This window comes from Pteropus medius, unplaced genomic scaffold (genome assembly GCF_902729225.1).
Source record: "Pteropus medius unplaced genomic scaffold, Ma_sr-lr_union100, whole genome shotgun sequence".
In the NCBI taxonomy this organism is placed as follows: domain Eukaryota; kingdom Metazoa; phylum Chordata; class Mammalia; order Chiroptera; family Pteropodidae; genus Pteropus; species Pteropus medius.
In genome coordinates this window covers 43162961-43177298 of record NW_024344378.1, presented here as the reverse complement: position 1 = coordinate 43177298, position 14338 = coordinate 43162961, and the positions used below count along the sequence as shown (strand labels likewise).

Below are 14338 nucleotides of genomic sequence, written 5' to 3'. Positions count from 1 at the left end.
CATGTAAATACACAAAAAATTAAACTATCATAAATATTAAGCTCTAGCTAATGATATGCATACTAGATATTTAAGGGTGAAATGCACTGATACCTATTTTGAAACACATTAAAAAAACATGAATTCATGGATGGATAGAGGAATGACTAGATAAATATACATGTGATAAACTAAAGATAGCATAACGGTAATTGTAAACTCTAAGTGATAGGTATATGGGTGTTCATTATATAATTCTTTTAGCTTTTCTGTACATTTGAAAATTTTCATGATAAAGTATTGGGGAAAAGGGTTGAATTACAGGGAGAAAAGAATGGGAAGCACATGTAGGCATCCATTGCAGTTTTACAGACATAATCATCAGGTGGTGACAGTGGAGATGGAAAGGTGTGAAGAGAAGATAGTTTTAGAGGCAGAAGCTATTGGTCTGCCTATGGATTTAATGTGAGTAATAATAAAAAGAAATTAAGGATAACTTCTGTGTTTCTGGCCTTATCCTCTGGGTGGATAGTGCTATTATTAAAAATAATATGTTTGTGGGTGAAATAAATGTTCCATTTTGGCCACGTTGTAATTGAGAACCTCCCCTCCCCAATAATATTTCTAAGTATAGATGTCAAATAGGCAGTTGGATTCTTGAATTCAGGGGAAAATAATTGCCTATAAATTTAACTTTGAGAGTTGGCAAGATAGGGATGATATTTAAAGCTGTGAAAATGGATGGAATTACCTAGAGATCTAATAGATGGATAAATTTGTTGAGAGCTGAACTCCGAGGACTTTTAACATGTGGAGATTGAGCAGAAAAGGAAGAGATAGTAAAGGAGCCTGAGGAAGGCCTTTGAGGTTAGAGTAAAACCATTTGGGTGTGGCGTCACTGGTTCAAAATCTGTATTTACTGCATGCAAGGCTTTTCCAATTTTTTTTTCAAGAAGTTGCTCATAATTTTTATATGAATAAAAATGAATAAAAATGAATGTGGGACAGCTCTTGATAAAGACTAAGTTAGGTGACAGGCTTATGAGGTGATCATTTTATATTTTACACCTTTCTGTACATTTTAAATATTCTGTAATATTATTTTTGAAGGTGGTTAATATTCTACATATGTAAAATAAATTGCTTTTTAATTAAAAAAATTAAAAACAAAAGGAAAGTGAATAGGAGTTGAAATTGATAGCCTTAAAGAATTCCTTAAAAAAAATTTGGTCTGGAGAGTGGTCAAGAGAGGAATGGGGTAAATTTCTTGAAGGTAACATCTTTTAAAAGTGGGAGATATTGGGCCACATTATAAGCCTGGGAGCAATCAAATAGTGAGGAACAGATTGCTGATACAAGAGAATGCGGGAATCACTGAAGAAGTAATGACTTTGAGAATACTCCAGGCCTTGGCATTTTGAGTACAGAGGATTTGCTCATTGAAGGAGGATGGCTTTTTCAACTTGAAAAAAGTAGAAAGAGGTTTTAAGGCCGGTGTGGATATTGGTAGTTTTATAGACTTACTCGTAGCATGACGAGAAAGTTCCTACCTGACAGCTTCTATTTTCTTAGAGTTTTCCATAAAAAAAAATGGAGGAAGAGAGGTGGTTTTCCAGGGAACGCAAAATTCTGAAAGCTAACAAGGGAGGCCTGGATTTGAGAAACTGCAAATGGTTCTGATTCAAACTAAGAGCGTGCGCTGGGAATGGGTTGGCTTGTCTAAAGAGAAGGCAAGAGCATCTAGTCTCGGACAGATTATGAAGACACCCTGTTTACCAAAACCCAAGGAAAGGGAGCAAAGCCGCCTTCAGGTCCCGGGTCGCCCCGGCGCAGGGAACCACGTGGAACAAGCCCCAGGCCGGAGGGGCTGCCCGCGCAGGTCTCTTGGGACCACGGCTGGTCGGCGCATGCGCAAGGCGCCTCACGGACCCGCGCTCCTCTCCCTTTGCCCTGTTTCTCCCGGTGCCCCTGATTTTACCTGGCGACTGTTTGCGGGCTCCGCACCTGGGATGGAGCAGCTGGGTGATCTGGAGCTGCTCATGGAGAAGAGTTTCAGAGAGAAGGCTGAACCGCCGGCGGAGCAGTAAGCGGAGCGGGGGGAGGGTCTGGGAGCAAAGCGGGAGATTTGAAAGAAAGGAGCGGGAGAGGCCGCACCCACCCGACTCGCGTTCTGGGGCGCCAGACGAGCCTTCAGAGCTGGGGTCTGCTTTGCAGGGTCCTTTTGGGGGGCCCCACTCGTACCAGAGCCTGGAGACTGTCCGTTGCCCAGCAGTTCTTTCCCTTGATTTCACGTCTTTCCCGAATTTGGAGAGTCCCAGCCACTTTAAATGTCTTTAAAAAAGGAAATTGCAACTGCGAGATGCTTTTCTCGTTGTTTAGTTGGAGACCTTATCCCAAGGAGAACGCTGCATCCTCATGTCGGTTTGAATGGTCGGGGAAACGACCCACGATCATGGTGTGGAATTATTTTCAATAGCCATAACTATTCAATAGCCATAATTATTTTCAGTAGTGGTGCTAATTATTGTTGACGGACCTTTGCGTTTTGGGAGTTTGATCAGCAGTACCTTTGGGGAGATCTTTAAGGCGTCTCAGCTTACCTTGGGACATTCATGGCCTGAGGCTGCGTAGAGTAGGTGAATGAGGAGGTTACAAAATATTAGAACCTAGGGTGGGTATAATTCGAGGGGTAATGACTTTTGACTCGGAGTCTTAACCGCAATCAAACTGGAAAGATTTAAGAGAAACTTAATGTTTTCTAGAGAAGAGATTATTTTGCATAGTTTCAGGCGGCTAGGATCAATAGATAAAAGTATTGTGAAATCGATTTACCCATTATGAAAGAAATTTCTGAGTTTCTTTATGAAGGAATGAGCTAATATGTTAAGCTTGCTTTGTCTACAATGCAGGGGGGCTGGTTTATCCCCAGAGAGATTTCATAGAAGGATTTCCTGCCTTAAATAGGTTGGACTAGGTGATTTCTAACTATGCTCTTAATTTAAAGAGTAATATGATTCTGTAGCTTACAGTAGGACTTCAGTGAACCCCTATGCTATGTATGCTTTTCTATAACAAACATCTCTTTTATTTACAAAGAGGATAGTGTCCAAAACATTCCCTTTTATTTATTTTTTGAGAAAGTTTGCACCACTGGTAGGAATGTGTTGTTTCATGTTTTTCAATTTTTCCTTAATCCTCATAATCATGGGGATTAATGATTATAATTGGAAAAATCCATATCGTAAGCATTTTTAAATGGCATTGCTTCTGGGAAGTTTTTATAATAGCATTCTATGTCCTTGCTTTCTTAATTTTTACCTGTTTTGGCTAATGTCATTGTGGTAAGCTTTCCAGAAGAAACAAACCTAAAAACTAGAAGGTTGGTTTTTAGATAAAGGAGATTGGATAGCTTCTTATTTCATGCTTGTGTTACATTGGTTTTGTATGTGTATATTTTAGGAAGGTGAAAGCTTCCTTTTCTAAAACAGTCCTAAGCCGAGGAGTGGATAACCGGTACCTGGTATTAGCTGTCAATGTTGTACAGAATGAAGAAGGAAACTGTGAAAAGCACCTAATCATCACTGCTTCCCAGTTGCTAGACTGTAAAGAATTGTGCATCCTCAGGAATGACTGGTAATTTTTGTGTGACTTTTAGCACTGATCTGGAAGATTCTTAAGGGGACCGTCTTAAAACCCTGGGCTTGTGTGCATCTCGCTATAATTTAATTATTAATAAAGGGAGTATATTTCAGCCTGAATTAATTCTACATAAAAATTGTCTTTTATTCCAACATCTTAAATCCCTTATTCCAAAATTTGCTTTTTATTGTCATTTGAGAATAAGTACAGAGGGACTTATTAAATGACTGCTTCCTATTTTCTGATACTTTTCTATTTTAAGATGGCAGCTTAAAACTCAGTTCTTACTACGAGGAAAATTAATTACAGCATAAGAACATTCTTTGAACCTAGATTTCTCTACTCAAGTGAAGTGTGATATGTGAGGGGCAAAGTGGAGACGTAGAGAGAAGGTGGAGGTGTCAATTTGTCTAGGTTTTTTCTCTAGGCTTCAAGTTGAATGGTTTGAACTAGTTAAATAGGATTTTATTCTTGGTACATTGGGTTTGACTTCATGCCCCAAAACTTATAGAAGCTGAGATATTCTGTAGTCTTAAGAATTAGAGAATTAATTATTAAAACAACATTGTCTATAGTTAGAGCTTTATATTATACCATTAAAGATTTGATAGCTTTTTCAGTAGATGATGCTAAAGCAGTTTTCCATTTTGAGATTTAAGGAAAACCCATGGTGTGTTTCAAAGGTGGAAAGGGGTAAAATGACTAGGAGTTGATTCAGAAGACTACATCCTGGTATTTAATTTAAAAAAAAAATCCAGAAATTTAGAAATACATATTTCTTCAGATTAAATGTTTATTTTTTGAAGCCTCCTTACTAAATTTAAGTGCAGGAACCTAAACTATGTATTGATACTTTGACTTTGCTTTGTTTTTAGGTGCTCTGTACCAGTAGAGCCAGGGGACATCATTCATTTGGAGGGAGACTGTACATCTCATACTTGGATAATAGATGAAGATTTTGGATATTTGATTCTGTATCCAGACATGCTGATTTCTGGCACAAGCATAGCCAGTAGTATTCGATGCATGAGAAGAGCTATCCTGAGTGAAACTTTCAGGGTGAATAATATTAACAGCTAGTTTCTACAGGGTTTTAGAGTTTACAGAGCACTTTTACACTTTTATTTTACTTAATCCTTTCAACAATCCTGTGAGGTAGATGGTATTAATCAGCTTCCTTTTACAGATGAGAGAAATCAGGTTAAGAGAGGTTAAGTGACTTGCCCAAAGTCATGTAGCTAGTAATTGGCAGTCCTGGGACTCCAAGCCAGGTGCCTGAATCCTTTGAATCTTGTCAATGCTAATGAAATAATTAATTCTAATGATAAGGAAATTAAGTAAGTGATAATTTTGTAATTTAATGCATTTAGACATTTCAAAACTTGGCTTCATATGATTCTCAATAAACTAAAAATAAATGTCACAGTGCCTTTAAAATAATTATGGAAAATTTCAAATATAAATCACATAAATGATTATAATAACCCCCTATGTACCTTTTCTGCTTTTCCCAAACATATTAGTTTGCAAGCAAATGAAAACGAGGTTTTTAAAAAATATATAAATACAATATAATATTTTTATCATACACAATAAAACAGTAATTTCTTAATCTAATGCTTGGTTTATGTCTAATGTCTTTTATCAAAAATATCTTTTTATTCAGTTGGTTTGTTAGACTCAGTAGCCAAACAAGGTCTTTGTATTATGTTTGGTTGATACGTCTAAGTTTCTGCCTTTGATTCACCTCCTTTGTTTCAATGCCATATATTTGTTGAATCTGGGGTTTTATTTGTTAAAAGCTTCCTCCTCCTTGCAGAGTATTGTTTTAGTTACACAATTAATCTACACGTATGTAGGAAACCAAAATTACAGCTGAGCAAGAAGAGAAAAAGAAAAATATATAGATTTTCTGTTAATATTAGTTGTCACTTACTGTAGTTTATTTTATCCACTTTTTTCCTTCAGTTGAGGGAAAACATCAACTTTTCTTTTAACCACATATTATAAGGTAGACCTGAATATTACTCTATTAAAACTTTATTTTAAAATAATTTTAGACTCATAGAATTTGCAAAAATAGTACAAGAGTTTCTCTGTAAATTTAAAAAATTCCTAATGGATGGTTTGGTGAACTTTATCTACTTTTTTGATAGCTTCAAGTTAATTGAAAAATAGTGTTTCTTTTTGAGTGGAGAGAATTCTTGCTAAAAATCTCTACTGTAAGTTTAAATTTTGTTTGAATAATATCTTTTACTTGCATGAGTTTATGAGCTATGCCTTTATTGACTTTTCTGTTTGGGTAAATTATAAAGTGAAATTAGAGGTGATTACATTCAGTATTTGAGAATATGTTGAACTTCTTTATATTCGTTAATTTATTTCAAATGGAAATATATGGATTTTAAAAGTAACTCATACTTGTAAAATAATTCAGATCATTCTGAATAGAAGAAAGTGGAAGTCACTTGTAATCCCACCCACCATAAAAAACAGGTTGATATTTTACCATTTGTCTTACCAGTGCACATTAGCCATGTAGGTAATAAATAGGTAATAAATACACATTTATGTCTGTTAATATGTTGTGAGGTAAAATTTTTGAATGATTAAAAATTTTTTTTGTAGAATTCTGATCCAGCCACACGCCAAATGCTGATTGGTACAATTCTCCATGAAGTCTTTCAGAAAGCAATAAATGATAGCTTTGACCCAGAAAAGCTACAAGAACTTGCTTTTCAAACTGTTCAAGAAATAAGGCATCTGAAGGAAATGTAAGTAGTTATGAGATCACTGTGGGTTCGATTTTATTATATAACTTCTTTCCTAGAACCTCTAAGCTATTTGGCCATTAGACTAGTCAATGTAAATTAGTGTAATACTAGAATGCAGATTATAGGATTGTAGTACCTGCAGTTCTGTGAAAAAGGTTCTAAAATTGCATATCAAGAGCTCTGGCTAAAAATATTCTGTATATGTGCACAACAGACTCCTTAGCTGCTCTCAGAGAGTGTGAAAAACTTTTTGCCTTAATTTTAGAAACAGTATGACACTGAAAATTGTATGAGTTTGGCAGTCCGATAGATCTCGTTTCCAATTCTAGCTTTGCTGATTTGATGATGGAAGCAGTTACTTAAAAATTTTGAAAAAGGTGATAATGCCTATTTTGCATTGTTACAATGGAGATAATGTATGTAAATCCACTAATGGCTAATCACTGGCATTTTATGAGTGACTGATACATGCAGCAAGGATTGGCATACTCTGCTGTCTCTGTTTCTTTCTTGACTACTGCAGCCCATCTTTTCTCATGGAAATGTTTTTATTAGTGATGATTGTGATCTCCAGACTAGTTGACATCAGTCTGTTTTCCAAGATGTAATTCTGTTTTTTACTATTTATATGGGAAATGTTGGCAGAGCTAGGGTTGCCGATTTTGTCTTCTCAGCTGAACCAACTCTTTCAGAGGACTGATAGGGCTCTGCTCTCTTCCTTTTTTTCTTTTTTTCACCCCCCTTGGTTCCAGTTTAATAGAAATTACAAAAAGTCAAAAGTAATGCCCTACTACTGTACACATCGGTTGGCCTGACCCCCAGCAAATTTCAGGCCATTTCCTTCAGAAGAAAGGCTGGCCTCCCTAACCCCTGCAGGAAAGGCCAGTCCTCTCCCATACCACATCTGGGATAAGTCTAAGATCTCGTGTTTTAAGCATGACAGTAGTACAAAAGAAGTTTTGTTCTTATGGCTGTCCACTGCCGCCTGACCCTAAAATGGCCCAGCACTCATTTCTGCTTAGAGAAATATTTTTTGCTCTTCTGGACATCAGGCTTGATGATATCACTGCCAGGCTTCCAGCCAGCTGGGCACATTTCCCCATGTTTGTCAGTGAACTGGAAGGCGTGAACTAGTTTCAGAGTCTCATCCACAGAGTGGGCAACAGGGCGGTCATTTATGGTGATCTGCAGAAGGATACCTTTATCATCAATGTTAAAGAGGCCCCTGAATGAGATGCCTTCATTAGCCTTTAAAACCCCATAGTCCTGAGCAGTAATGCGCTTGGGCTCTGACACTAATGGAATGTTTATGGGTCCCAGTCCTTGTTTCTTGGGTGTGTTGATCTGTGCCAGGTGACAGAAGTGAGAATCCACAGAAGCACCAATCACTTGGCAGTTCTGTTTCTTAAATTCTTCTGCCGTGTCACTGAAAGCAGCACTCTCTCTTGGGCATACAAAGGTAAAGTCAAGAGGGTAAAAGAAGAACACATATTTTCCTTTGTAGTCAGACTGATATCTCTGAACTGACCATCTGGCAACAGCTGTGGCTTTTAAGGTGGGGTCGAGGTGCCCAATTTTAGCATTTCCTATCAACATCTTGCTATCAGTAGCCTTGAGACAAAGATACCATGAGCAGTCAGGAAGAAAATGCCTGCTCTCTTCCTTTTTTAAGGCTGAATAATATCCCATTGTATATATATAGATTACATTTTGTTTATCCATTAATTAGTCGATGGGTATTCGGGATGTTTATTTGGATATTTTTGTCCTTGTTCACTTTTTTCATATTTATGCTTTTGTATTTAATTTCTTACTTTGGCAGGTACCGCTTAAATCTGAATCCAGATGAAGTAAAACAAGAAGTAGAGGAGTATCTGCCTTCATTTTCTAAATGGTCTGGAGATTTCATGAATAAATGTACTTCAACAGACTTCCCTCAGATGCAGCTGTCTCTGTAAGAAACCCTCTTTGCTTATATGGTGTTCTTATGTTTAGACCAGGATTTATTCTGTATGTCAAATTAAAACCTTTTGAAGGTTGAGTTATTAGAACTATTTCATTTGCTTATTTTATAAATTATAGTCCTGAGCATCTTTTTAGGGCAAATAATAATCTAATGAATAGAAAATTCCATTTTCATTATAATAAATCATCTAATTTTTGTATGTAGGTATTTTAAATAAAAAAAATTGTAAATATTTGGGGGGGTTCTTAATTTCATATATATTTCTCTGTGTTACTATTACATGTGGACTGCCATATGTTGATTATCATGGATTTGTGCTATATGTTTAAATACTGTGTTTAGCCATCTAATTTTTTTTACTTTTTCTCTCCTTAAAGTAATGTTGATATAAATTTATAGGTAATACTTTTTTTCTTTTTTATAATTCACCTATTCACCAAGTATTTACTGAGTGCCTAATATGTGCCAAGTAATGTTCTAGGTGCTGGGCTTACAGTAGCAGGAAAAAAAAAACCACTGGCTTCATGAAGCTTCTGTACTATTGAACAAGTAAACAACAGTGTGCCAGATTGTGATAAATGCAGTGTAGAACAGTGGGGAGGAGAAGAAGGAAGGAAGAGTCAATGGGCCATATTTCCCTAGAATGATCAGGGAAGACATCTCTAATCAAGTGACGCTGAGCAGAAGCCTGAAAGAAATGAAGGAGGGAGCTGTGCTGCTGTTTCCAGGAAGAGCATTTCAGGCAAACGCACTGTGGCTGACACACCTGCGAGTGCGGCTGGAGTAAAGTGGGGTGGGAGAGAGAGCAGAAGTAGCTGTCTAGAGTCCTCATAAGCCATTTCAGGACTTTGGCTGTTCTTATTAGATGGGAAGCCACTGGAGATTTTGCACAGTGGGTTTTAATCTGGTATCTTCTTTTTTTAACAGCAACATTATATTTATCTTTAAATAGGCACAATTTCCATTTATATCAATTTTCTTAACCCTTTCTAATTCTCAATATTTTATGACATTTTGTGATCTGAATAACTTGTTCGAAATTTGTGAATCAGAAGTCTTGGGAACAGTTAGTTTTCTAGACCAATGTGTTCTCTAATGTTCTCTGTACCTCAAAGGACATTCTGAACCTGTATGTGAATCCCAGTTTTACCACAATTTACCTTTGTAGCTTTAGGCAAGTTCCTTAACCTCGCTGTGCTAGTTTCTGTGTTGATGTGATTTACTTTTTAAAGGATCATCCTGGCTATTCTTTTGAGACAATGTTGTAGGATAAGGGCTGAGATAGGGAGACTAATTCGAAGGTTCTTGTAATAATTTAAACGAGATGGTGGTGTGTTAGACCAGAGTGACAGTTGCAGAAGTGATGAAAATTGGTTGGATTCTGGTCACTTTTTAAAGGTTAGAGTTGATAGGTTTTAGATGGGATATGGAGTGTGAAGGAAAGAAAAGTCAGTGGTGATTCCAGGGGTGAAAATATGATTAGACTGTAAAGCACAGAATGAGACCCTTAAAAGCTGTTTAAAGAGACAACCTTTCTTGCCCATGGGTAGTAAATGTATATTTTCTTTATTTTCATGATACTATATTCTGTCAGGTGGTTCTAAAAGGAGTTTGACAGAATTATGTTGATTAAAATCATATTAGTTAAATTGAAATACTGTCCTTTGTTCCACAGATTAAGTTGTGGCTTCCCAGAATTCCTCTGTTGTCATCTTCAAAGATTGCAGAACTGTATTACTGGAGATTATATTTGAAGCATCTTGGAACAGTTTTTAAAATTTATTAAGATAGCATTCTTTTTCTTAGAAAATATTTTCATTAGTTAAGAAATAGCTGTTGATCTAAATAAGTTGAAAATCAGGTCAACTAAATCATGGATTCTAACAGCTAAAATTCTTATACTTTTTAAATCTCGATTTTATATGATATAGTGTTTTATTAGGAAATTTATCCGTTTCATGTAAGATTTCTATTAGATTTAGTATTTTATATGGCTTTCAACCTAAAATAGGATTAATAAGCAGAAGCTCTTTTTTTGACTTTTTTCCTATAGAATTACTTACTGCTCTGAAAATGAGTAATTCTTAGATAACAGAAGTGTAAGACGCTTTAAAAATTATTTTCATCTCTTCTAATTGCTTCAACATTTATATATTCCTTGTTTTCCTCCTTCCTGTGCTTGTGGCTTATTTAACAGTTAAGATATTAAAATCAGATCCTCTTGTAATATAAAAACAATGTTGAGTATTTAGTTTTAAATATCGATAGTGACAGAGATGGATTAATTTAATGATTAAGTAAAGGAAATAATGAGGAAGTGTAGGAGCACATGAACTCCTCACAGGATTGTCACAGAGGGGTATAAGAATGAAGTGTTGGGTGATCAAACCCCACACTGCATAGATAATGGGGAAAGACAACTCATTTTTACCCAGTTTAATATAGTGTTACATGAAGGAACACATCCCTTTCTACCTACAACCACATGCAAGCCATTATGTATTAATCTGTGTAATTACTGTATATCAGAATATTCAGATCGGTATTGTGGCTCTAGCAGTCCAAGTATTGAGACTTTTGCATAATCTACGCCTAAGGAAATAAAGGCTCGAGTTAGGAAGATTATAGTAGGAATTAATTAAAAAGGACAAATGATGAATATTAACAAAATTTAAATTATGTGAGTTATAACCTATCAGACAGTGCATCAGAATCACTTGGAGAGTTTGTTAAATAATTCACTGACCTTCACCCTTAGAGTTTCTGATTGAGTAGGTCTGGAGTGGGGCCTGAGAATTTGCATTTATCGCAGGTTCCCAGGTGATGCTGATGCTACTAGTCCAGGAACCATACTTTACTGCTATAAAGGTATATAGACTTTTTCTCATCCTCACATTCTCTGTGTGCAATAGAAAGTCAATGGTAGCAGATGAGAAGTGAGCTAAATGTTCTAATGAAGCATTTTCGTGTTTTGTTTTTTAGGCCAAGTGATGGTAGTAACAATAATGCAACATGTAATATTGAAGTTGTAAAATCATTGGATATCGAAGAAAGTGTTTGGTCCCCTCGGTTTGGATTGAAGGGCAAAATAGATGTTACAGTTGGTGTGAAAATACATCGAGGATGTACAACAAAATATAAAATAATGCCATTGGAACTTAAAACTGGCAAAGAATCAAATTCTATTGAACACCGTAGTCAGGTATAAATCTTATAAGAAAATTGTCTGTTTAATAGGTTTAAATATGTAGTCTGCTTTTTAAAAAAATGTGGTCTGCTCCATATATTTTGGTTCAATTCAGGTAATGTTTGAGTTTTATATAGTACTTTTCAATTTGTGATACATCCAGAGTACTCAGATTGTTTTTTAAATGTATACATGGCTACAGCAGAAAGTTTCTCCAGCAAAGAGATAACAACACCTGACCTTGTAAGCCAGTGTTGCCAAGTTTATGCTGCCAAACTACCAGTCTAAACAGATGCTCCTAAAAAAAGAAATCCTTGGTCATGTAAGTTGGGGAAACCAAATACATTTGTAGACTGAATGATACACATTAGCCTATTAAAGTTTCTGAGAAATATTAAAGTAATATGATTTGTTTTAGCTGTGTTTAATCCAGTGTTTTCTAAACCTAATTTACCATGGAACTCTGGTTTTCATGTAACATCTACCTAGGACACGCATTAGGAAACATCATTCATTCTTTTATTCCCTACCATTAATTTGGTTATATTTATTTTTATCAAAATGATAAAAATGTGTCTCACCATTATGTTAAATTCAAGTTTTTTTAAATCATTTTTTCTTTTCTTTGGTAAATATAACAATCTTTTGTTGTCCTTCAAAATTACCTGAAATTTATATTAATTATAGTGACTTAAAGTAATTAACATAAAGTTTTATTTTGTTTTCTAATCATTTCCATTCCCTCTGCCCAGTTCCACATTGGCAGTCTGTAGTATGTTCTAGACATTTTTAAATAGGCAAAGATAATACTAAAATATGTAATATTAATGTATTTTTATGGTATAATATGTATTAAAGGAATAACCAATAATATAATAACATTTGCAGTACAACTTAAATTTCCTTTTTGCTCTTGGAATTTTACTTATTATTTCAGCAGATTTTATATAAAATAAGATTCAGTTTCAAAATACTGAATTGTGTAGTCGGATTTTAAAACACTCTTTTTTAAAAATTTTAATTTTGGGGAGATAACATTGGTTAATAACATTGTATGAGTTTCAAGTGTACAGTCCTATAATACATCATCTGTATATTGCATTGTATGCTCACCAGCAAAAGTTTAGTTTCCTTCCATCACCATATATTTGACCCCCTTCACCCATTCATCCTCTCTGTGACCCTCTTCCTTTCTGGTAACCACCATACTGTTGTCTGTAAGAATACTTTCTTATTAAATCTTTCTCGCCATTCTTAATTGTGTACCAAACACCAAAAGTTTTCACTAAAGCTTTTCCATTTGGGAATGAAAAGTAAGGTAACCTTGTTGTTGTTTCACCTATTATTAGGTTTTACAGATATTGGAGGTAGAAGAAAAAGTAGGTTTCCCCTATTAGAAGACTTGAGCTTTTCACTTTGGTAATACAGAAATGACTGAAATTATGAACTAAAGACTTGGCTAGACTAAAGGGCTTTTAAGGAAGGAAGACTATGCCAAGATAGAAGAAAAGCTATTTTTTGAAGTCAAAGATTTGGGGAAAAAATGTGTTCTGTGTACATAAGACTGAAAATTTTTTGCTTTTTAAGGACAAGTTTGACTGAAATCACTTTTGAATGGTAAAAGGAATAGAAATATAAAAGCCTTTCAGTATCTAAATTGATCTAGGTTCAAAGACCTTTCTTCTAAGGTTGCTGCTCTAATCTGTAGTACCTTCAAGGCAAAGAATGTTACTGTATTTAATTTTGTTCAGTTGGAACTTTTATCTTTGTAAGAAGAGAAGCTGCAAGAAGAACTTTAAAGAATAAAATAATATTAATAATAAAATAGTATTGTATTTAAAAAGAAATTGATTAGAACAAAGGTCAAACAAATGGAGTTTATATTGTATATTCATTGCAAGAAACAAGAAAACATTAAAAACATAATTATGGTTATTCATTGACTTGTATAGATATTGAGGACAAGGAAAGACATAAATTTCTCCTCTTTTAACTTTTTCACTTTGGTAATACAGAAAAAACTTACATTATAAAATAACTTCAATTAAAGAAGATCTTTATTTTATAAATGGATCTTATTCCAAAAGTTCATTTCTAAGTGAGTGATTCATCAGTTGAAATACATTTTCTGAAGGAAAAATATGAAGTTATGATCCCCTAAACCTGCTCATAAAAACTTATTTAACCTGTGATGTAGTTGAATTATAATAATAATGTAAAATTTCAACCCCAATTTTTTTATCATAGTAGGAAATATCATTTCAGATATTTTCTCCTTGTAAGTCCCACAAGCAGAGTCCTATATACTTTTTTCCTTCTGCCTCAGTTTTCACTGAGAGAAAAACTTAACACAGAAGGGCAGTTAGTTTTGGATGACTCCTCTACCCTGTCATTCACAAGTTCACTTAACTTTACAAGTTGTTGTATCAGGGAACATAAGTAGGGTGCTTGTAAGAAGACTTCCCAAAATATGCTTTGTAAGCTCAAATGTTATAGCAACAGCCCTTCATAAGAATCTTATGTTTACAGATGAATATAGAATATCAAGCTAAAATATCAAACTTTGGTGTGATTATTTCCTAAGACTGAATGTTTCCACATTTTACTTTGTAGATATTTGAGGTTACCATAAGTATTTCTATAAATGTCTTTGAACATTGAGGTATCTAGGATTGTATTTTCTTTGCAAAACTTATATATTGGGATTTCTTCAGTATTTCTGTCATACTTGTTAATTGCACAAGGACCAATATTTTTGGTAGGATAAAAGAACAAAAATTAATGATATTTAAC

General features: G+C 34.9%; 2 protein-coding genes across 3 annotated transcripts in view; one reads left to right on the top strand and one right to left on the bottom strand.

Moving 5' to 3' along the window:
• Window positions 1–1634: 1634 nt before the first annotated feature.
• DNA2 (DNA replication helicase/nuclease 2) overlaps window positions 1635–14338 on the top strand; it is a 33399-nt gene continuing 20695 nt past the window's right edge. For both annotated transcript variants that reach the window (XM_039871947.1, XM_039871946.1), the window contains exons 1-6: window positions 1635–2062; window positions 3439–3612; window positions 4494–4677; window positions 6247–6392; window positions 8215–8346; window positions 11341–11560. In XM_039871947.1, the coding sequence (XP_039727881.1) occupies window positions 1650–2062; window positions 3439–3612; window positions 4494–4677; window positions 6247–6392; window positions 8215–8346; window positions 11341–11560 (1269 nt within the window). In that variant the 5' untranslated portion in view covers window positions 1635–1649. The remainder of the gene's footprint in view (window positions 2063–3438; window positions 3613–4493; window positions 4678–6246; window positions 6393–8214; window positions 8347–11340; window positions 11561–14338) is intronic.
• Window positions 7388–7988, bottom strand: LOC120609445 (peroxiredoxin-1-like). The gene is given in 3 exon segments (XM_039871960.1): window positions 7388–7903; window positions 7906–7928; window positions 7930–7988. Coding segments are annotated over 3 exon segments (585 nt in total). The 3' UTR covers window positions 7388–7400.